Source organism: Xenopus laevis, chromosome 1S (assembly GCF_017654675.1).
Source record: "Xenopus laevis strain J_2021 chromosome 1S, Xenopus_laevis_v10.1, whole genome shotgun sequence".
NCBI lineage: Eukaryota > Metazoa > Chordata > Amphibia > Anura > Pipidae > Xenopus > Xenopus laevis.
This window is the reverse complement of record NC_054372.1, coordinates 5,032,224-5,056,422: the sequence shown is the minus strand read 5'-3', so window position 1 is coordinate 5,056,422 and position 24,199 is coordinate 5,032,224. Positions and strand designations below refer to the sequence as shown.

At 40.7% G+C, this 24,199-nt stretch overlaps 1 protein-coding gene across 2 annotated transcripts in view; it reads left to right on the top strand.

Annotated features, from left to right (window-relative positions):
- The window catches only part of slc4a11.S (solute carrier family 4 member 11 S homeolog), a 96,652-nt gene that overhangs the window by 54,716 nt on the left and 17,737 nt on the right, over positions 1-24,199 (top strand). For both annotated transcript variants that reach the window (XM_041579353.1, XM_041579354.1), the window contains exons 5-10: positions 8,109-8,340; positions 12,193-12,274; positions 16,152-16,275; positions 18,478-18,681; positions 22,376-22,460; positions 22,967-23,092. In XM_041579353.1, coding sequence (XP_041435287.1) covers positions 8,109-8,340; positions 12,193-12,274; positions 16,152-16,275; positions 18,478-18,681; positions 22,376-22,460; positions 22,967-23,092 — 853 coding nt within the window. The remainder of the gene's footprint in view (positions 1-8,108; positions 8,341-12,192; positions 12,275-16,151; positions 16,276-18,477; positions 18,682-22,375; positions 22,461-22,966; positions 23,093-24,199) is intronic.

Sequence of the window (24,199 nt, the reverse complement as noted above, 5' to 3'; positions counted from 1 at the left end):
CATTCAGTTGCTTCATTCAGTTGTTACATTCAGTTGTTACATTTAGTTGCTACATTTAGTTGCTACATTTAGTTGCTACATTTAGTTGTTACATTCAGTTGCTACATTTAGTTGCTACATTCAGTTGCTACATTCAGTTGTTACATTTAGTTGCTACATTTAGTTGCTACATTTAGTTGCTACATTTAGTTGCTACATTTAGTTGTTACATTCAGTTGCTTCATTCAGTTGTTACATTCAGTTGTTACATTTAGTTGCTACATTTAGTTGCTACATTTAGTTGCTACATTTAGTTGCTACATTTAGTTGCTACATTCAGTTGTTACATTTAGTTGTTACATTTAGTTGCTACATTTAGTTGCTACATTTAGTTGCTACATTTAGTTGCTACATTTAGTTGCTACATTTAGTTGTTACATTCAGTTGCTACATTTAGTTGTTACATTCAGTTGCTTCATTCAGTTGTTACATTCAGTTGTTACATTTAGTTGCTACATTTAGTTGCTACATTTAGTTGCTACATTTAGTTGCTACATTTAGTTGCTACATTCAGTTGCTTCATTCAGTTGCTTCATTCAGTTGCTTCATTTAGTTGTTACATTTAGTTGCTACATTTAGTTGTTACATTCAGTTGTTACATTCAGTTGTTACATTTAGTTGCTACATTCAGTTGCTACTTTAGTTGTTACATTCAGTTGCTTCATTCAGTTGCTTCATTCAGTTGTTACATTCAGTTGTTACATTAAGTTGCTACATTTAGTTGATGCATTTCTCAGCAGTATCTGTAGAATATAAGCAACTATTGTATCAATTCTAACAACTGCCTTTAAAGGGAAGGTTCACTTTTTAGTTAACTTTTAGTATGTTATAGAATGGCCAATTCTAAGTAACTTTTTAATTGGTCTTCATAATTATTTTTTTTTATATATATATAGTTTTTAAATTATTTGCCTTCTGACTCTTTCCAGCTTTCAAATCGGGGTCACTGACCCCATCAAAATACCAATTCTTCGTAAAGCTGGCCATACACGGGCCGATAAAAGCTGCCGACAGGCGGAGTTGGTAGCTTATTGGCCTGTGTATGGGGACCTCAGAAGAGCAATTGGGCAGGGCTAAAAATCCCATCGGATCACGGACTGCATCATTCATGTGGTCCCATGATCTGACCAGCCATATTGCTTTAATTATGATCTGATCGTTGGGCCCTAGTGCACATGATCAGATCAGCCCAATATCACCCACCTTGATGGTGGGCATATTGGGGAGAGATACGCTCATTTGGCTAAATCGCCAAACTAGTGGATCTCTAGGTGTATGGCCACCTGAAGGCTACAAATGTATTGTTATTGTTACTTTTTAGTCCTCATCTTTCTATTCAGGTCTCTCCTATTCATAATCCAGTTTCTAATTCATCTCAATGCATGGTTGCTTCAGATTGCTGAAATTGCCAACTGGAGAGCAGCTGAATAAAAAGCTAAATTACTCAAAAACCACAAATAATAAAAAATGAAAACCAAAAAAACAAATTGTCTCAGAATATCCCTCTCTACATCATACTAACAGTTAATTTAAAGGTGAACGACCCCCTTTAATGGGATTCTACTCAGAACAAATGTATCAACTAAATGTATCAATTTAGGACAGTCAAAGCGTCAGTGACCCCCCTCCCAGAGCAGCTTTAGAATGTGAAAAATGTATTTTTCTTACTTTTTATTACTCATCTCAACCACAAAGAAAACCAATTGCAAATTGTTTCAGAATATCCCTCTCTACATCATACTAACAGTTAAGCTTTCCAGATTGGTTGTGCTCTACAGCAGGGCTTACTTCCCCCTTAATTCTGCATGGTCTGTAGATGTAACACTGCTGATAGGATCGTGAGATATGTCCTGCTGTCTCTATCTCCTTATATCACTGTCCCACGGAGAACAAATTGCTGGGATTAGGGAGATCTTTCTATGAACGGACAAGTATCGCCCTAGGATTCATCTATAAGTCTCCATAGCCATGAGACCTGTTTTGTCAGTCGTGATCTTTATTAGAGCGGTCACAGGACAGCTGGGGTCTTTTCCTGGTTTAATTAAATCTGACTGCCAATTAAGTAACTGTCGGCAGGGGAACCTACTTCAAAGGAGAGACCAGTTTATATTGGACCGGTGCTGCAAAAGCAAACCATTGTATTACATTTAATAGATTTATTACTTTAGTGATTAAAGTGATGGAACTTCCACTGCGCTTTGTATCCGTTTTTGCATCTAAGGAAGTGAAAGGGTTTCCTCCATAAAGGTCAGTGGCCATAAAGCGCTTAATGTAGCATTGAGGAAATGCACGTGCTTAAAAGTGAGTTTTAGCTTCCCCTTTTAAACGTTTGCTTAAATGGATATAAAATCCTGGACTTTGCCTGCTGCTGAACACGGGAGGTCTCTGGGCCAACGTGGATGTTCCTCGCATTTACATTTGTGTTCAGAATAACAGCAGTGTGTTTAAAAAAGTGAAAAAAATCTAAATCTTTGTAACAGGTTTTATTTCCATCCACTCAAATGCATTGGGAACACTGCACATTCTATTCCAAATCAAAACATGAAGAAAAATTGATCAAATTTGTGTTATTGCTTTACAGAAAGTGAAGAAAAGGGAATATTGGGCTCTTCCAAAAAACTAGCAGTCCCTGCATTCTTCTTTACAAACTCAACCATTCACTGTAAGATGTTGCTTTCCTTTGAATGAGGGAACTAATATTGAGTTGTATAACAGTGTTTGTGCTGCACATCTGTGTTGTATGGACTCCACCAACTTCCAACAACCTCTTCCACAATTCCAAATGCATTTCTTGCTTTTGCCTCACAAACACCATTTTTGGTGTCACCCCACAAGTTTTCTATTGGATTGGGGGATTGGGCCCCTCCATAATATCAATCTTGTTGGTGTGGAACCAAGATGTTACATAGTTACATAGTTAAATTGGGTTGAAAAAAGACAAAGTCCATCAAGTTCAACCCCTCCAAATGAAAACCCAGCATCCATACACACACCCCTCCCTACTTTTAATTAAAATTCTATATACCCATACCTATATTAACTATAGAGTTTAGTATCACAATAGCCTTTAATATTATGTCTGTCCAAAAAATCATCCAAGCCATTCTTAAAGGCATTAACTGAATCAGCATCACAACATCACCCGGCAGTGCATTCCACAACCTCACTGTCCTGACTGTGAAGAACCCTCTACGTTGCTTCAAATGAAAGTTCTTTTCTTCTAGTCTAAAGGGGTGGCCTCTGGTACAGTTGCTCAGTTACTGGTGAGTTACTGGTGAGTTACTGGTGAGTTTGGGCTCATTGTCTTGTTGAACTCCCATTTCATGGGCATTTGCTCTTGGGCATAAGGCAACATGAGGTCTTCAAGTATTTGGATTGAAACTGATCCATGATCCCTGGTATAAAGGGATAAATAGGCCCAACACCACAGTATGAGAAACATCCCCATATCATTGTGCTTCACTCTGTACTGGGGCTTCAATTCAGTGTTTGAGGGTTATTTGTGGCGACCTACACCCAAAAAGAACACTCTCTTGCTTTCATCGGCCCCCAAAATGTTGCGCCATTTCTCTTTAGGGCAAGGCCAGACGTTGTATTTTTAAAAAAGCTCAGTCTGGCGTAAATATGCATAAACTGCACTACCACTGAAACTAATGGAAATCGTGCTAGGTCACCAGTATTGGCGTTTTTTTAGCAGAAACTACAATACGTCCAGAAACTACCAATTCAATAGACTCTATGGGATCTGCATGTTTGAAACCACATTTTACGTAAATACGCAGCGTGTTTTAAATATGCCATCCAAATTCTTGCGAGATAAATGACGTATATACGTTTTTACGCCCGGTGATGTAATTACGTTGTGTATTGACGATCATTCCTGCTCCATTTTGCATGTAAATGGTTTTTCTATTTCCAGCGGAATGACGGGGAATGGGAACAACGAGAAGTGCATGTTGGGAAAAAGAAACATATGTGCTGAAAATCGCATGTTGACGGTCGCTCGTTAAAAACGCAACGTAAAAACGCCACGTCTGGCCTTGCCCTTAGGCCAATGTGTTTTTGGTTTTTTTTGGAAGTGGAGCTTCTTGCGGGTAGTTTGACTTCACGCCTTTTAATTGTAACTGATCATTGGCCATTTCGGATAATCTTCTATCTATTCCATGTCTTTCAGGTTTTGGTGCCATTTTAAAGCACTTGAGATCATTTTATCTGAGCAGCCTATATTTTTCTGCACTTCTTTATATGTTTCCCCCTCTCCAGTAAACTTTTTAAAGGAAAACTATACCCCCAAAATGAATACTTAAGCAACAGATAGTTTATATCAAATTGAATGACATATTAAAGAATCTTACCAAACTGGAATATATATTTAGATAAATATTGCCCTTTTACATCTCTTGCCTTGAACCACCATTTGGTGACTCTATCTGTGCTGCCTCAGAGATAACCTGACCAGAAATACTACAACACTAACTGTAACAGGAAGAGATCACCTGACCAGAAATACTGCAGCTCTAACTGTAACAGGAAGAGATCACCTGACCAGAAATACTGCAGCTCTAACTGTAACAGGAAGAGATCACCTGACCAGAAATACTGCAGCTCTAACTGTAACAGGAAGAGATCACCTGACCAGAAATACTGCAGCTCTAACGGTAACAGGAAGAGATCACCTGACCAGAAATACTACAACACTAACTGTAACAGGAAGAGATCACCTGACCAGAAATACTGCAGCTCTAACTGTAACAGGAAGAGATCACCTGACCAGAAATACTGCAGCTCTAACTGTAACAGGAAGAAGTGAGGAAGCAAAAGGCAGAACTCTGTCTGTTAATTGGCTCATGTGACCTTACATGTGGTTTGTATGTGTGCACAGTGAATCTTACGATCTCAGGGGGCGGCCCTTATTTTTTTAAATGGCAATTTTCTATTTTTGATTACCCAATGGCACATACTACTAAAAAAGTATATTATTATGATAATGGTTCATTTACATGAAGCAGGATTTTACATATGAGCTGTTTTACTCAGTATATTTTAATAGAGACCTACATTGTTTGGGGGGTATAGTTTTCCTTTAATGAAAGTCGGCTGTTCTGCTGATCAATGTCTGGAAGGAGCCATTTGAGTCAAATTTTCAGAGAGAAATACACTATAACCAGCAGCCAGGGGCGTAACTATAGAGGAAGCAGACCCTGAGGCTGCAGGGGGGCCCAGGAGGTATAGGGGCCCCATGAGGCCCTAATTCATATACAATTTCAATAAATATTGGAGAAACAAGTCAACCTCTAAACATCTTGGGGGCCTGAAAAATAATTTGCTGTGGGGCCCAGTAATATCTAGTTACGCCACTGCCAGCAGCACAACATTTGCTCCTTCCTTCCTCAAATAAGGACAGGAATTTTTTCATAGAATGGATGAGCTCAGTATTTGAACTCCACACTGCTATTATTTGGAACAAGCCTCAGCGAGTGATTCAATGATGCAGCCTGCATGCCATGTCTGTTGGTTTTCTATTACTCTACTACACCTACTAATAAATTATTTGCCATGTAGAAATATAATTTCTACCAAAAACACTGATTGATTGGGTTAGTGAAGTCGGACTGCTATTATTCTGAACACAACGTTATACTGTGTTGTCCAATGTCTCAAGTGGATATAGACTGTTAGGGATATGTGTATAAATACACACAGAAGGAATGTTCCCTCCAAGGGAAACCACATGAAAACTCCCCTCCATAGATATTAACACACACATACAAAAAATACCTTTCTGTTCATACATTCTATACCCTTACAACCCCCATACTGAACTATATAAGAAGATTGTGACCCCTAGTGTGAAATATAAACGTACAGGTATAAGACCTGTTATCCAGAATGCTTGGGACCTGGGGGTTTCTGGATAATGGATATTTCCATACTTTGTATCTTCATACCTTAAGCTAGAGTCCTGCAGCGGGTTGGGTACCTGCGGGTTACCCGTAAATACCTGTGATACCCTGCAGGTTGGGGGTAGAAGTTCTGGGTATAGACGCTGGTCGGCGGTTCTGCTGGTTTGTGGGTCAGGCCACGGGCCTTCTCAATATCGATTTTTACTCCTTTTTTCTGACCACGCCTACTTCCGATGATGTCACTTCCAGTTTACAATGACAGCACTTCCTGATTCTTGATGGTCAGCGGGTCCGGGTTGTGGATAAGGTACTTGCGGGTCCAAGCGGGTAAGAATGCGGATTGCAGGTTGTGGGTACGGGTTCCAAAAAACGGAACCACGCAGGACTATACCTTAAGTCTACTAGAAAATCATATAAACATTAAATAAAGCCAATAGGCTGGTTTTGCTTCCAATAAGGATTAATTATATCTTAGTTGGGATCAAGTACAAGCGACTGTTTTATTATTACACAGAAAAAGGAAATCATTTCAAAACAATTGGATTATTTCATTATAATGGAGTCTATGGAAGACTGCCATTCCATAATTCAGAGCTTTCTGGATAACGGGTTTCCGGATAACAGACCCCATACCTGTATTAGAAACTACACAATATTCTTGTGACCAAGTAAAGCCATGAGCCTGCAAGCTGAGTCATACAGGTCAAGGATAATGATGAATAATATGTATATAAGCTATGTACCTCCTACTGTAAATGATAAGGATATTAGAAGTCACTGAGGGGTTGTTCTGTGACCATATAAAGGCACAAGGCTGCAGGCTGAGTTATACAGGGAACTCTGAGTATCACTCATGTATTATAAGGGATAATGTACCCCCTACTGTAAATGATAAGGATATTAGAAGTCACTGAGGGGTTGTTCTGTGACCATATAAAGGCACAAGGCTGCAGGCTGAGTTATACAGGGAACTCAGAGTATCACTCATGTATTATAAGGGATAATGTACCCCCTACTGTAAATGATAAGGGGGATAATTTACCCCCTACTGTAAATGATAAGGATATTAGAAGTCACTGAGGGGTTGTTCTGTGACCATATAAAGGCACAAGGCTGCAGGCCGAGTTAAACAGGGAACTCACTCATGTATTATAAGGGATAATGTACCCCCTACTGTAAATGATAAGGATATTAGAAGTCACTGAGGGGTTGTTCTGTGACCATATAAAGACACAAGGCTGCAGGCTGAGTTATACAGGGAACTCTGAGTATCACTCATGTATTATAAGGGATAATGTACCCCCTACTGTAAATGATAAGGATATTAGAAGTCACTGAGGGGTTGTTCTGTGACCATATAAAGGCACAAGGCTGCAGGCTGAGTTATACAGGGAACTCTGAGTATCACTCATGTATTATAAGGGATAATGTACCCCCTACTGTAAATGATAAGGATATTAGAAGTCACTGAGGGGTTGTTCTGTGACCATATAAAGACACAAGGCTGTAGGCTGAGTTATACAGGGAACTCTGAGTATCACTCATGTATTATAAGGGATAATTTACCCCCTACTGTAAATGATAAGGATATTAGAAGTCTTTGAGGGGTTGTTCTGTGACCATATAAAGGCACAAGGCTGCAGGCCGAGTTATACAGGGAATGAGTATCACTTATGTATTATAAAGCTGGCCATAGACTTAAAGATCAGATTGTACGAATCGAGGACTCGTACGATTTTAGGACCTTGTGTGGAGAGTCCCGACATTTTTCGTCCGGCAGAGATCAATCATTTGGTCGGCTGCGGATAATATCTCTGCGTGTATTGCAGATCATACGATTTTCAGAGGGAGACTGTCACCAGCTTTGGTCGGACATAACTTTCATACGATTGCTGTCAGGGGCAGAACATCGGCTGATCTGGTTTTTTGTACTTTATTTAATCGGAATGGTTAGTGGCAGGTCGGGAGATGGGTAAAGTCCGACCGTATGATGATTCGTACCATCGGATCTTTGCGTCTATGGCCAGTTTAAGGGATAATGTACCCCCTACTGTAAATTATAAGGAAGTTAAAAAACACTTAGGATTTTTGTGACTTTATAGAGGCACAATGCTGCAGGCTGAGCCTTTAGGCACTTAATCCATCTACTTTTATTCCCTTGTGCAGTATCTAAAGTTAAAGAACTTTGAGGAGGAGGTAAGGGCACACCGGGATCTGGACGGCTTCCTAGCCAAGGCCAGCATTATCCTAGATGAGACGGCCACCTCTCTGGATGACGTCCTGCGGGAGATGCTGAAGCACTTTGTGGAGGATCCAGAGAATGCGGAGCCCAGCTGTAACTTTAACAAAATCATGAGCACTTTATTCACTGATTCCGGGGCACCCAGGGAAGGGAATGGTAAGTACTACTCATTGGTATCGCTGCTACTCTAATTCAGCAATATGGCAACTTGTTGCCCAGCAGGACCCATGATACTTCATTTTTTTCTTGGACAGTGTTTTATATTGCAGACATATGATTGGTTGTAAATAAATGAATCTGTTCTCAAAGCAAATGCCCAAAGGCTGGCTTTCACTGCAGCGTCTCCTACAATTAGACTTTGCAGTAAATACAAAGAGAGTTTAAGCTGTACAGCCTGGAGCTTAGAAGCGGGAGGGGACGTTTAATTCCTGTACAAAAGAGGCTGCAAACACCTTATTTTGATTGCATAATTGTTGCAAATCTTCTGCCATACAGAAACTATTCCCATTCTTTAATAGAAAGAATTAATGCACAGGGAAAGTACATAAACATCCTGGCATAAGTATTCCCCTGTACTAAGCACAATTCACCAGGAACAGTCCCCTAAGTTTGCTCATAGTCTGTACAGAGAGATCCCATAAAACTATGGCAGCATAGGTATTCCCTGTACTAAGCACAATTCAGCAGGAACAGCCCCTAAGTTTGCTCATAGTCTGTACAGAGAGATCCCATAAAACTATGGCAGCATAGGTATTCCCTGTACTAAGCACAATTCAGCAGGAACAGTCCCTAAGTTTGTTCATAGTCTGTACAGAGAGATCCCATAAAACTATGGCAGCATAGGTATTCCCCTGTACTAAGCACAATTCAGCAGGAACAGTCCCTAAGTTTGCTCATAGTCTGTACAGAGAGATCCCATAAAACTATGGCAGCATAGGTATTCCCCTGTACTAAGCACAATTCAGCAGGAACAGCCCCTAAGTTTGCTCATAGTCTGTACAGAGAGATCCCATAAAACTATGGCAGCATAGGTATTCCCTTGTACTAAGCACAATTCAGCAGGAACAGTCCCTTAGTTTGCTCAGTCTGTACAGAGAGATCCCATAAAACCATGGCAGCATAGGTATTCCCTGTACTAAGCACAATTCAGCAGGAACAGTCCCCTAAGTTTGCTCATAGTCTGTACAGAGAGATCCCATAAAACTATGGCAGCATAGGTATTCCCTGTACTAAGCACAATTCAGCAGGAACAGTCCCTAAGTTTGCTCATAGTCTGTACAGAGAGATCCCATAAAACTATGGCAGCATAGGTATTCCCTGTACTAAGCACAATTCAGCAGGAACAGTCCCCTAAGTTTGCTCATAGTCTGTACAGAGAGATCCCATAAAACTATGGCAGCATAGGTATTCCCTGTACTAACCACAATTCAGCAGGAACAGTCCCTAAGTTTGCTCATAGTCTGTACAGAGAGATCCCATAAAACTATGGCAGCATAGGTATTCCCTGTACTAAGCACAATTCAGCAGGAACAGTCCCCTAAGTTTGCTCATAGTCTGTACAGAGAGATCCCATAAAACTATGGCAGCATAGGTATTTCCTGTACTAAGCACAATTGAGCAGGAACAGTCCCATATGTTTGCTCATAGCCTGTACAGAGAGATACCATAAAAAATTCATTTAAAAGAGAAGGAAAGCTACCAAAGCGGTTTATTTCCAATAGATTAGCCACAATAGTGCAAGACTATATTTATTCTGCCGAATGTTTTACCATACCTGAGTAAACATCTCTAGAAGCTCTCTCTGTTTGTTTAGGATAGCAGCTGCCATATTAGCTTGGTGTGACATCACTTCCTGTCTGATTCTCTCCCTGCTCACTTATAGCTCTGGGCTCAGATTACAGCAGGGAGGGGAGAGGAGCAAACTGAGCATGCTCAAGCCCAAGCCCTGGAGGTTTAAGCTGAAAACAGGAAGTCTGATACAGAAGCCCATGAGTACACAATAGAAGGAAAGAAATGTGCTGTTTCTTTTGACAGAGGACTCAGAGCAGCATTACTTTGAGGGTTTACTGGTGTATTAATTTAGACCTGATGCTTCGTTTTCCTTCTCCTTTAAGATCACCACTAGTTTGACCCCCAGGTTTGTAGACATGGTTCCTGCTGAACATGTGCACAATTAGGCTCAGGTCACTGCAGTTCATTCCCAGTAGATTTCCGTCGCACACATACACACGGGAGGGATCAGTGTGACATTCTCTAGAGATGGTGCACAATGTTTTATTTAGTTATTCTCTTCCCCAATCTATTTTTCAAGTCCTGTAACGCTTAAAGCCGTTCCATTTATCTGTTGCAACTTGTTTCTGGTGATGTGAAGACACATTTGTGCCGCAGCAATAAATATACATAGTTTGTATATACTGTAGCTTCTTTTCTCTGGTACAGCCAACAATGAGCTGCCAGCAAGCGCACAATGCCAATTAGCAGCTTGTTTTGTTCCTTCCTGAATATTTTTGGGATGAATCACTTACTTTAGTGACTGAAACAATGTAATTTCTTCCAGTATTTTGTTGAGGAAAGGTAGCAGCTGAACAGAGTCTAACTGGGCACTTACCCCACTCACACACAGTTGAATTGTGCTGATGCTGACTAGCAAACTTAGGGGGCTGTTCCTGCTGAATTGTGCTTAGTACAGGGAATACCTATGTTGCCATAGTTTTATGGGATCTCTCTGTACAGACTATGAGCAAACTTAGGGGACTGTTCCTGCTGAATTGTGCTTAGTACAGGGAATACCTATGTTGCCATAGTTTTATGGGATCTCTCTGTACAGACTATGAGCAAACTTAGGGACTGTTCCTGCTGAATTGTGCTTAGTACAGGGAATACCTATGCTGCCATAGTTTTATGGGATCTCTCTGTACAGACTATGAGCAAACTTAGGGACTGTTCCTGCTGAATTGTGCTTAGTACAGGGAATACCTATGCTGCCATAGTTTTATGGGATCTCTCTGTACAGACTATGAGCAAACTTAGGGACTGTTCCTGCTGAATTGTGCTTAGTACAGGGAATACCTATGCTGCCATAGTTTTATGGGATCTCTCTGTACAGACTATGAGCAAACTTAGGGGGCTGTTCCTGCTGAATTGTGCTTAGTACAGGGAATACCTATGTTGCCATAGTTTTATGGGATCTCTCTGTACAGACTATGAGCAAACTTAGGGGACTGTTCCTGCTGAATTGTGCTTAGTACAGGGAATACCTATACTGCCATAGTTTTATGGGATCTCTCCCCTAAGTACAGACTATGAGCAAACTTAGGGACTGTTCCTGCTGAATTGTGCTTAGTACAGAGGAATACTTATGCTGCCATAGTTTTTAGTTTTATGGGATCTCTCTGTACAGACTATGAGCAAACTTTAGGGTGTTCCTATGCCGGATATATTGCCCTTTAACACAACTATTTAGCCAAGTGTAGAGGTTAGTATATCAGACCATAAATTACATTGAGTGTTAGCTCTGAAGGATACCTGGAATAGGGGCAATACAATGTTCAGTGAGCCTTAAAAACAAATCTGATTTTGTAAAATAAAGTTGTTGAATTTTTTCTTTAAATGTTCTGTTACTGCACAGAAAGTGTCTCCCTCCTGCCGAAATAGGTTCCACGTTTCTGCTCCGTCTCTGATCTGTTTGATGTTTTTTTTGCTCAGAACACCAGCAGCGCATTCCAGGCTTACAATTTGAGGTCTTAAATAGTAAGAGCCAAACAGCAATCACATTGTATAAAACATGGCCCTGTTTTTCTTGCCACTATACAGCCTACATGCTCGGACGGTGGTTTGTGTTTTTGGCCAGAGACACACCAGCAGTTTTAAGGGGGAACTGTCATCCCCAGAAAAAAAACACTTACAATTAAGTAAAACCAGAGCTCTGCTGTCTGTATTTGCAGATATATATATATATATTTATCTTATTAATACTGAGTTTTTCCAATTTTGCTTTTTCTCTTTCAGTTCATCTCCTCTCAGATACAATTCAAGGGGTAACTGCTACAGCCACTGGGGTACAGTACCAGCAGTCGTGGCTGTGTATTATGTGAGTATACTTGCATGGTATGATGTCCTCTTTATTTGTTGTTTGTTTATAATGGACAATGTACCCCCTACTGTAAATGATAAGGATATTAGAAGTCACTGAGGGGTTGTTCTGTGACCATATAAAGACACAAGGCTGCAGGCTGAGTTATACAGGGAACGCTGAGTATCACTCATGTATTATAAGGGATAATGTACCCCCTACTGTAAATGATAAGGATATTAGAAGTCACTGAGGGGTTGTTCTGTGACCATATAAAGGCACAAGGCTGCAGGCTGAGTTATACAGGGAACTCTGAGTATCACTCATGTATTATAAGGGATAATGTACCCCCTACTGTAAATGATAAGGATATTAGAAGTCACTGAGGGGTTGTTCTGTGACCATATAAAGGCACAAGGCTGCAGGCTGAGTTATACAGGGAACTCTGAGTATCACTCATGTATTATAAGGGATAATGTACCCCCTACTGTAAATGATAAGGATATTAGAAGTCACTGAGGGGTTGTTCTGTGACCATATAAAGACACAAGGCTACAGGCTGAGTTATACAGGGAACTGAATATCACTCATGTATTATAAGGGGTAATGTACCCCCTACTGTAAATGATAAGGATATTAGAAGTCACTGAGGGGTTGTTCTGTGGCCATATAAAGACACAAGGCTGCAGGCTGAGTTATACAGGGAACTCTGAGTATCACTCATGTATTATAAGGGATAATGTACCCCCTACTGTAAATGATAAGGATATTAGAAGTCACTGAGGGGTTGTTCTGTGACCATATAAAGACACAAGGCTGCAGGCTGAGTTATATAATTAGTTTGCTCTTTTGAAAAAACAGATTTCAGTGCAGAATTCTGCTGGAGCAGCACTATTAACGAATGTGTTTTGAAAAAAAAAACCATTTTCGCATGACAGTATCCCTCCCTTTAAGCTAATGGCACCATTAGTCTAAAGGAAGAACCTTCCATCCCTTCTGTTTTTGTGCACACAGAGGCACTGGGTATGTCTGTTACTGGCACATATAGGCATCTCTGTGGAGGTTGGTCACATATAATAAGAATGTAGTTTGTCATGGACACATTTTATTCTGGAGTTGCCTCCCACCTGCCCTTTATAACAAGTTTTTGTTCCCAAAACCCATGGCGCTTTTCATTCGTAGCCAAAAGACTTTATTCAAGATGATCCATTCACAGCAGTAAAGGAAGTTCATTTAATTTAATTCCTCTTTATATTTAATTTTTCAAAATAAACTTTGTGCATCTTGAGGGCAAATATGTCTTCTGTTCTCCTGGGCACTGTCCGCTCCAAGACAATGGGACGTTTGCACTAAAAACAAACCTAATCTAAAGTGAAAAAACATGTTCCAGGCCTCCCCGTCCCAAAGTAATTTCCCAATACCAAAGAACAAAACTCGTTGCTTCAAATGCGGCAAGCGCATTGCCTTTCGTTTTATCTGTCCCACCGCATTGAGCCACCAATTTAACTATCGCCGTGTCCATCAAAAATCCCTTTGCTAGTAAAATCCCCCATACGGAGACACTTAGGATTTAATTGTTTTGGCCTGTACAGAACAATGTCTTCATTGACCGTCTCATGTGTCTTCCCACAACCTCCCTTCTGGTATTTGCTCACACTTGGGAACACTTGTGCATGTTGGACGGGGACCCGTCACCCTAAGAAACAATTCCAAATTCTTTTCTCTTGTGCTAGTTAAAGGGATTCTATATGGATTTTTATGGGGTCATTTTTCTTTCTAAATTATACTGATTACACTGCAAATAATTCACTTCCATATATATATATATATATATATATATATATTGTATTCCTAACCCAACAAGTGTATTTAGTTGTAATATTGGTGTGTAGGTGCATCTCAGGTCATTTTGCCTGGTCATGTGCTTTCAGAAAGAGCCTGCACTTTAGGATCGAACTGCTTTCTGGCAGGCTGTTGTTTCTCCTACTCAATGTAACTGAATTTGTCTCAGTGGGACTTGGATTTTACTAATGAGTACTGTTGTTATATCTACTATTGAGCTGCTTTCTGGTTACCTTCTCATTGTTCTGTTGTTAGGCTGCTGGGGGGAAAAGGGAGGGGGTGATATCACTCCAACTTGCAGTAAAGTGTAACTGAAGTTTATCAGAGCACAAGTCGCATGACTGGGGGCAGCTGGGAAACTGACAATATGTCTAGCCCCATGTCCGATTGCAAAATTAGATATTTTGAGAAACGGATTTCAGTGCAGAATTCTGCTGGAGTAGCTCTATTAACTGATGTGTTTTGAAAAAAAAACATTTTTTTCCCATGACCGTATCCATTTAAGCAAAATAAACTTTACTCTCACAATATAAATAATCTAAATATTGTTTCCTTTAGTCTTGGACTAAACAATCACAGCAAGCAGTCAGGGATTTTTTGAACATAGTTATAAAGGAAGTAGTGATGTGCGGGCCGACCTGATACCTGCAGTTTGGGCGGTTTCGGGTCGACCTCGCACCCCCATTTGCGGCTGTGGCCATGTTACTCTGCCAGCTTCCACTTTTATAGAAGCGCGCCTGCTCGCCCAGCCCCTTTTGTGAGATCATCGGCAGGGCGGGTCTAGAAAAGGAACCCGGAAGTTGGGCACAGGTGGGGGGCGGGTGCGGGTCTGGTTTTACCGACCTGTAAATCACTAAAAGGAAGCTTTGCATTATTCCAAAATGTTGTTTATGTGCCAGAATCAGGACTTGATGGCTGTGCACAAAATACACATTTATAGACCATGAGGAGGATGGGGACAGGAGTGCAGTGACCTCTAGGAAGTGCAGAATGGAAAGTGAAAGCAACTGCCTGCCCCGCTTCAATACCTCAGGCATAAAGGCGGGGCAGGCAGCAAATGATTGACATCAGACATTATTAAATATCTATATAACGGTATGGATGTTTTATTAAAAAATTATTTAGGTTTTATGTTTAATTTAAAAAGGACTTTTATTATACAGCTTTTTATGTCTGGGTGAGAAGTCTCCTTTAAGTTAAAATTAACTTGAAAATGAACATCTGGATTAGATGTAGATAATAGTATTGTAATAAAATTAACAGTTGTATTTTTCTGGGGAGTTTTTTTTGTCCATTCTCAATTCAATGGTAGGCTGGCACAAAAACTGGATTTCCCTCCAAAGTATGATGCAAAAATTAAAATAAAAAAATGCTATTACACAAAAAGGAGCATCTCACGAGTTTCGTACCTTAGTGTGGGTACTTAAGCCTATGCCCACAAGTGCAAGAAACGCGCAAGACCACCCTCTGAGATGCTCCTTTTTGTGTAATAATTTTTCTTTTTAATTTTCGCATCATACTTTGGAGGAAAGTCCAGTTTTTGTGCCAGCCTACCATTAAATTGAGAATGTATAACATTACTAGGGATGCACCGACTATTTTGGATTCGGCCGAAGCCGCAAATCCTTTGCTAAAGATTCGGCCGAATACCAAACCAAATCCGGACCCTAATTTGCATATGCAAATTAGGGGTGGGATGGGGAAGACTTCCTGCTGAAAAAGGCAGAATCCCGAACCGAATCCTGGATTTGGTGCATCCCTAAACATTATCTCCCCAAGTTGAAGGTCTGGGGCTTGAGCACCTGGACCCCCTGTTAGCACTGGTAAGATGACCTTACTGCCTACAAGCTTTCGACACTGGACGTTTTTCTTTCCTTTCCCCCTTTCCCCCTTTTTCGCCCTTTCATCATTGTTTTTTTTTTGTCCCATGGGACCCATCTTGGGGCCACTCAGAGCAAAATGTAAGATTTATAAGAGTGGGGCAAACAGATATTGTAGTGCAAGATAGCAAGCAGTTGCTCATGTAATCCCTTGTTTTCTTAATCCTCACCAGTTGCACTATAAAGTCCCTTCAGAAAAGACATGTTTGTATCAGTCGGCTGGAGAGGCCCCAGAACTGGGGGGAGAACTCCTGCGAGGTCAGGTTTGTCATCCTCGTTCTGGCACCGCCAAAAATGGTGAGTATCCAATCGCCTGAACTGATTTTTATTGAATCACGTTTATTGATTCAGCTCTTGTCCAGACGCATGCAATTAGTAATACTGTAATGTGTATGGGGAGCACTATGGCAGCTTCCATTTATATTTATAGATACAGAGAAGGAGAGACCAGAAAAAATGGGGTATATATTGGAATATTGGTGGAACCTCAAAAAACAGTGTTAAATGAGGGAGAACTCAGGTTATGGGAAATTGAGGTTTCATTGTACAGGTATGGGGTTGGTTATCCAGAAACCTGTTATCTAGAAAGCTCCGAATTACAGAAGGACGGTCTCCAATAGACTCCATTTTATCCAAATAATCCAAATTTTAAAAAATGATTTCCTTTTTCTGTGTAATAATAAAACAGTAGCTTGTACTTGATCCCAACTAAGATATAATTAATCCTTATTGGAAGCAAAACCAGCCTATTGGGTTTATTTCATGTTTATATGATTTTCTAGTAGACTTAAGGTATGAAGATCCAAATTACAGAAAGATCCGTTATCAGGAAAACCCCAGGTCCCGAGTATTCTGGATAACAGGTCCTATACCTGTACATTTATGTGCCAGCATAGGCCTGAGGGACTGCAGCTCTAGACTTCTTCATGTTCCCAGAACGAATATGAAATCAGGTACTCCGGTGACCTAGAATAGTCTGTCATTTTTTTTTACCTGGTTTCCATGACTACTAAACCTTCAAACTGCAGTTTCTAGCAAGCTCTGGGGATATAACGTGCAATAAGATGTCCGAAATTCAGAATCTATACTGGTTACGTCATTTGCCAGTGCCCTCCATTTATAGGAATTGAAATGCCCAGTGATCACCAAAACAGAGGGTGACTACAGAGGAACAGTAACACCATAAAATGAAAGTGTTTTAAAGTAATGAAAATATCATGTAGTGTTGCTCTGCACTGATAAAACTGGTCTGTTTGCTTCAGAAACACTACTATAGTTTATATAAACAAGCTGCTGTGTAGCCATGGGGCAGCCATTCAAGCACAGGATACACAGTAGATAACAGATAAGTACTACTATAGTTTATATAAACAAGCTGCTGTGTAGCCATGGGGGCAGCCATTCAAGCACAGGATACACAGTAGATAACAGATAAGTACTACTATAGTTTATATAAACAAGCTGCTGTGTAGCCATGGGGGCAGCCATTCAAGCACAGGATACACAGTAGATAACAGATAAGTGCTACTATAGTTTATATAAACAAGCTGCTGTGTAGCCATGGGGGCAGCCATTCAAGCACAGGATACACAGTAGATAACAGATAAGTACTACTATAGTTTATATAAACAAGCTGCTGTGTAGCAGTGGTGGAAATTGAAAAAAGGGTATATGGCACCGGTTAAATAGTGGATAACAGATAACACCATTATGTTCTACAGAGCTTATCTGCTGTTTGCTGTGTAACCTGAGCCCCCATGGCAAACACAGCAGTTTCACCAGTGCAGGACAACAGTGGATGATAATGTCATTACTTTAAAACACTGTAATTTTTTGATGCTACTGTTCCTTTAAAGGGGTGGTTCGCCTTTAAAGTAACTTTTAGTAAGTTATAAAACTTCTGATTCTTTGCGGCTTTCAAATGGGCATCATTTTCCCTTTTTTAAAAAAACAAATGTGCTGTTATTGTTACTTTTTATTGCTGATCCTTCTTTTCAGGCCTCTCCTATTCATATTCCAGTCTCTTATTCTAATCAGTGCATGGTTGCTAGGGGAATTTGGACCCTATTTACCAGATTGCTTAAACTGCAAATTGAAGAGCTGCTGAAAAAAAGCTAAATAACTCAAAAACCTTAAATAATAAAAAATGAAAACCAATTGCAAATTATCTCAGAATATCCCTCTCTACATCATACTAACAGTTATGATAAAGGTGAACAACCCCTTTAAGAGCTGGATTATAAATATGTTGTTTTGTTTGTACCATTAACCTGTCACTATTTGTGCCCATTCTAAAAGGAATTTTGTTACATTAATGTTTTTGTCTTTTACATTTAAAATTTGTAATTACATATAACAGATTAAATTAATAAATAAGTACAAGTCAAGTTATAAGAAGTCAAGAATGAGAATTAACATTTCTACGTTTTTGTCAAAGTTACCGTCAGAGCATTGCAGGTCTAAAGGGAATGTTATGGCCATTCATTGTATTTATTTTAGAAAAGCACCAAAACAGCGACTGAAGTTGGAAGGACGTTCGCCACAATGTTTTCTGACATAACCTTCCGGCAAAAGCTTTTAGAAACCAAAACAGAAGAGGAGTTTAAAGAGGCCTTAGTGCACCAGAGGCACCTGCTGACCCTCGTGAATAAGCATTCGGCCCTAAACGACGGCCATAAGGTGCAGAGCCACAAGCCCTTAAAGGTAAGAAAATCACCCCCCACCAATAAGCTGTTGCCTTTAAAGAGTCCAGTTGATCTCATCAGTTACAATAGATTGTTATGTTATGTTGTGTTTGCCTGAAATGTTGCATGTTAATTTGTGCTATTTTTTCTATCATTTTTCTATTTATTGCCTCTGGAGGATCTGCTCCTGGTACCTACAGCTGGGCACCCCAGACAGGTCTGCCACCAATCCTTCTCCTGTCTGCTGCTCTGTGTTTAATGGCAGTAATGGGCTTCTTGCCGTGGCATTGCCCAGGGGCTGGCAGCTTCTGCCAATTGTGTCACCCAAATCACACAGCATTGCCAATTCCTAATTCTTATTGCTAACAGGGACATTAGGCTCCCCTTATGTTGTTTCTTAAAAGAGCACCAACACCAGATTATATGTTCTTTTGTTCTTCCTGCATCACATAAAGGTATGAGCAAATGCACTACTGAAATTGCTGAAGAAGGTGGCCATGCTCTGGGCATCCCTCTAAGGCAGGGGTCCCCAACCAGTAGCTCATGAGTAATATGTTGCTCCCCAACCCCTTGGATGTTGCTCTCAGTGGCCTCAAAGAAGGAGCTTATTTTTGAATTCCAGGCTTGGAGGCAAGTTTTGGTGCATTAAAACCAGATTTACTGCCAAACAGAGTCTCCTGTAGGCTGCCAGCCCACATAGGGGCTACCAATAGCCAATCACAACCCTTTTTGTCACCACCCAGGGACAGTTTTCATGCTTGTGTTGCTCCCCAATTCTTTTTACATCTGAATGTTGCAAACTGGTGAAAAAGGTTGGGGATCCCTGCTCTTAGGTATCTGACCAGCTGAACCATGTGATACCAGATAACTGGCCATAAATGGGAACAGAAAATGCTGTTTTCACAATCATTCAGCCCAACAGTCCTCTCTGACTAGGGAGCAAAAAGGAGCCCTTAAAGGGATTCTGTCAAGATTTTATGATGTAGTTTTTATTTTTAGATTACACTGTTTACACTGCAAATAATTCACTCTACAATATAAAATTTAATTCATGAAGTGTATTTAGTTGTAATACTGGTGTGTAGGTGCATCTCAGGTCATTTTGCCTGGTCATGTGATTTCACAAAGAGCCAGCACTTTAGGATGGAACTGCTTTCTGGCAGGCTGTTGTTTCTCCTACTCAATGTAACTGAATGTGGGACCTGGATTTTACTAGTGTGTGCTGTTCTTAGATCTACCAGGCAGCTGTTATCTGGTGTTAGGGAGCTACTATCTGGTTACCTTCCCATTGTTCTGTTGTTAGGCTGCTGGGGGAGGGGGGGGGGAGGGGGTGATATCACTCAAGCTTGCAGTACAGCAGTAAAGAGTGACTGAAGTTTATCAGAGCACAAGTCACATGACGCGGGGCAGCTGGTAAACTGACAATATGGCTAACCCCAGATTGTCAGATTTCAAAATTTTTCAGTGGAGAAGTCTGCTGGAGCAGCACTATTGGCTGCTAATGTTTTCCCATGATCGTATCCCTTAAATCACCTTTTACTTTCTGACCATGGTGCATGGCCACACCAGCATAGATGACATTTTTCAGTTTGGCCAAAACTGAACATGGGAGCTGGACAGCATGTTCTAAATTAAGCAAATATACATAGTAACATAGTAACATAGTAAGTAAGGCCACCTTCATCTCCCATGGGACCCTTCACCAGTATATGTTGTACTACTGTACCGGATGTTGTGATGCCAAGTGGCTCATCCTCACACAAAAATGCTCCGTGTACAACCAGCCAGCCCCTGGCACTGCAATTTGTTTTACAAACATTTCTGCATTAGCTTCCATTTCATTTGTCTTGTGCTGGCTCTAACATACAGATAACTGTGCCATTGGTCAAGCTTATAAAATCAAGAATTTATCATCACCGTGCACCTATATCTGTGTCCCTCAGAAGAGTTATTGGGTGTGCCCAAATACAATAGCCAGACCATAATCCAAAAGTGGGCTAAATGTATTCACAATCTCCTGTACCCCTTGCACTGGTGCAGTTGCTTTTTTCAGTGAGGTTCCAAATTGCAAACCTGAGCGGCTGGTACCAGGATAAAGGTCTCCAAACAACACTCCAGTTCAGTTAAATTTGATGGCTGCCGAGCATGGACAGTCTGCTTCAAATCATCCCATAGATTTTCCATGATATTCAAGTCGGGGGACTCCAGAATATTGTACTTGTCCCTCTGCATAAATGTCTTTGTAGATTTCCAAGTGAGTTTAGGGTCATTGTCTTGTTGGAATATCCAACCCCTGCAGCGGAACTTCAACTTTGTGACTGATGCTTGAACATTATCCTGAAGAATTTGTTGATATTGGGTTGAATTCATCCAACCTTCGACTTTAACAAGGGCCCCAGTAGTCCCTGAACTAGCCACACAGCCCCTGAACTAGCCACACAGCCCCACAGCATGATGGAACCTCCACCAAATGTGACAGTCGGTAACAGGTGTTTTTCTTGGAATGCGGTGTGCCATTCTCACAATCCTCCGCATATGCCGCTCCTGTATTTTTCTTGGCCTGTCAGACCTGGGTTTTACAGCAACTGTGCCTGTGGCCTTCCATTTCCTGATTACATTCCTTACAGTTGAAACTGACAGTTTAAACCTCTGAGAGAGCTTCTTGTAGCCTTCCCCTAAACCATGATACTGAACAATCTTTGTTTTCAGATCTTTTGAGAGTTGCTTTGAGGATCCCATGCTGTCACTCTTCAGAGGAGAGTCAAACAGAAGCACAACTTGCAATTGGTCACCTTAAATACCTTTTCTCATGATTGGACACACCTGCCTATGAAGTTCAACGCTAATCCAACCAATTTGGTGTTGCCAGTAATCAGTATTGAGCAGTTACATGCATTCAAATTAGCCAAATTACAAGGGTACCCAAATTTTTGCACATGCGGTTTTTGACATTTGATTTAATTTCATACAACTGAATACGGCTTCACTTAAAATCTTAGTTCAGTAAACACCCCAGTACTCCGATGTTCCTGGGAAATGAAAGACATACCACTGTTATCTGTTTTTGGAGTACCCATTGATTTCAGTGAGAGACTGGAATGTGAACAGGAGGGGGCAGGAATAGAGAGACGAGTAACAAAAAGTAGCTATAACTAAATAACTCATCACCACAGTCCGCTAGAGTCAAATACCACCTCTCTCCATTCATTTCTATGGGATTTTTAAAGGCGTATTTATCAAATGGTTAACTTTCACTTTCACCCTTTGATAAATACGCCTTTAAAAATCCCATAGAAATGAATGAGAGAGGCGGTATTTAAATCTAGCGGACTGTGGAGATCTCTAACTTAACTCTTAAATACACCCCATTAATTTCAGTGAGAGAGACTGGAATATGAACAGGAGGACACTGGACTAGAAAGATGAGTAACAAAAAGTAGCAATAACTAATTATATTTACAAAGCATTTGTTTTTAGATGGGGGTCAGTGACCCCCATTTGAAAGCTGTAAAGATTCAGCAGAAGAAAGCAATTCAAAAAGCAGGCGGTATTAGTATAGATACAAGGTGTATTCTCGTATGTATGTGATGCTGCTGTGTGCAACTGTCGGCTCCGTTTCTGTGAGTGCAGTCTCTGTGGCAGCTCCCGCTGTAGAACACAATCCCATTATCCCTTTCCCTCGCCTCTTACACTTTCTTTTTATCCATTTCCAGCTCAATGAATTTTTCAATGTGGGAAAGGGAATTTTCGATGACATTGCACGCAGATTGCCGGTATACCCGATGGATTTTACAGACGGTAAGAAACACGGCTTTGTTGGAATGACCCCCCTTTTTATGAAAAGCTTTCCCAGCATCCCCTGGGGCAGTTATTGGTGAAGCTGGGGGAGACGTTTCTATGGGGCTGGAGCCTAAATCAGCCTTTAAGTTCAGGCTGGGAAGTTTCACGGAATATTTCCATCCATATAGACATTATATAAATAAATATTTTATAATATGTGTAGTGCAAAGCAGTTTGGCTTCATTCCCACCAACATCAGAAATGTGTTTACAAGCTGCTAATAAGGCGTTGGTCTGTAGTCTCTGGGCATAACATGTAAGCGCTGCTTATTATTAGTGATTCCGTGTCTGGATTGCAAGCAGAATGTTCATGTAATTGGTTTGGTACATGTCGTATAAACCTTTTGATCAGGTTTGGGATCAAGGAACTGAAAATCCGAAACTGCTGCGATTCTCTGCATAGACTTGGCTATGGGGGTGATTGAGGTCCTTCCCTCTTAACGAGCCGCGTTTCTCTTCCCGCAGGTATAATCGGAAATAACAAGGCCATAGGAAAGTACATTACAACTATGATTTTCTTGTACTTTGCCTGCCTCCTGCCCTCTATAGCCTTTGGCTCTTTGAATGACGAAAGCACCGCAGGGGTGATTGGTAAGATTTTCTTTGAAGATCATTTGTTTTGCAACTATCAACTTGGAAGAGCATGAACAGGTGGGTAGCAGTTGTGGTTTTAAGCAGCAATGCCACTTCACTTGCAAACTGAGGATATAAGTGGCCGAGTAGAAAGGAGATTGGGGGGAACCTCAGCCGAGGAGCTCGTTCCTTGCAAGGGTTTTGAGAAGCAGGTTTACTACAATGCCATAGGCTTATACTCGAGACAGACTGTTGCTTTGTCTAATCTTTCATTGAACTTTCCTACTATTGCTTTTCCTTATCCCACGTCCAATGAAGAGTTACTCTTACTGATATAACGATATACTTTTGGTTCTGTTTTTAAATACTGCTAAACTCAAAACCAATGCAAGTTCGGGAGTTGCCAAATCACCCATGTCCAGAATGCTTTGTACTCCGCCACCTATTCTGCAGCTTGTGAACAAGTATCATTACTGCTTCATCCCATACAAAAGCAGGGCCCCTTCAGCTGTCACTTATTTCATATCCAGATGGCTGAAGGGGTACCGACTGCAGACTTTTTATGGTTTTTTCATTTGGGGGAAATGTTCTATGTATTTCTTTATTCTGGGATACTAGTTAAAAAAATGTGCATGACTGCTTGCACCCCTAGCCTCCCAGTTGTGGTGACTCTGTATGGTCCAATAAATCCAATTAAATGTGACACTTTATTATGAGAGACCCAAGAGCAGTAGGGGGGTTAGTGCCACTGGGAATGAGTATCCAGATATAGACTGTTTGTTTAATAGGATGTGTGTGTGAATGAGAACAGAATTAGGAGGAAACAGTTGTATGTGGTGAATATTACAGTATTATGTGCAGGTACCAGTTCTATATTATAATATAAATATAGGTGAAAATAACAATAAAAGATAAATAAAAATATAAGCGCTCAACCTTACTGGCCTTCAGGCTGGGGCCCCTTCACTCATTTATATATAGATATATAGAAACATCGGGGTAACAGTCACCCTGCTATAGATCCAGGGGTACCCAGGGCACAAATAAGCACTCACCCCCAAATCTCCCCCTAACTGGCCTTTAGGCTGGGCCCCCTTAGCTCATAACAAGGTAACAGATATATAT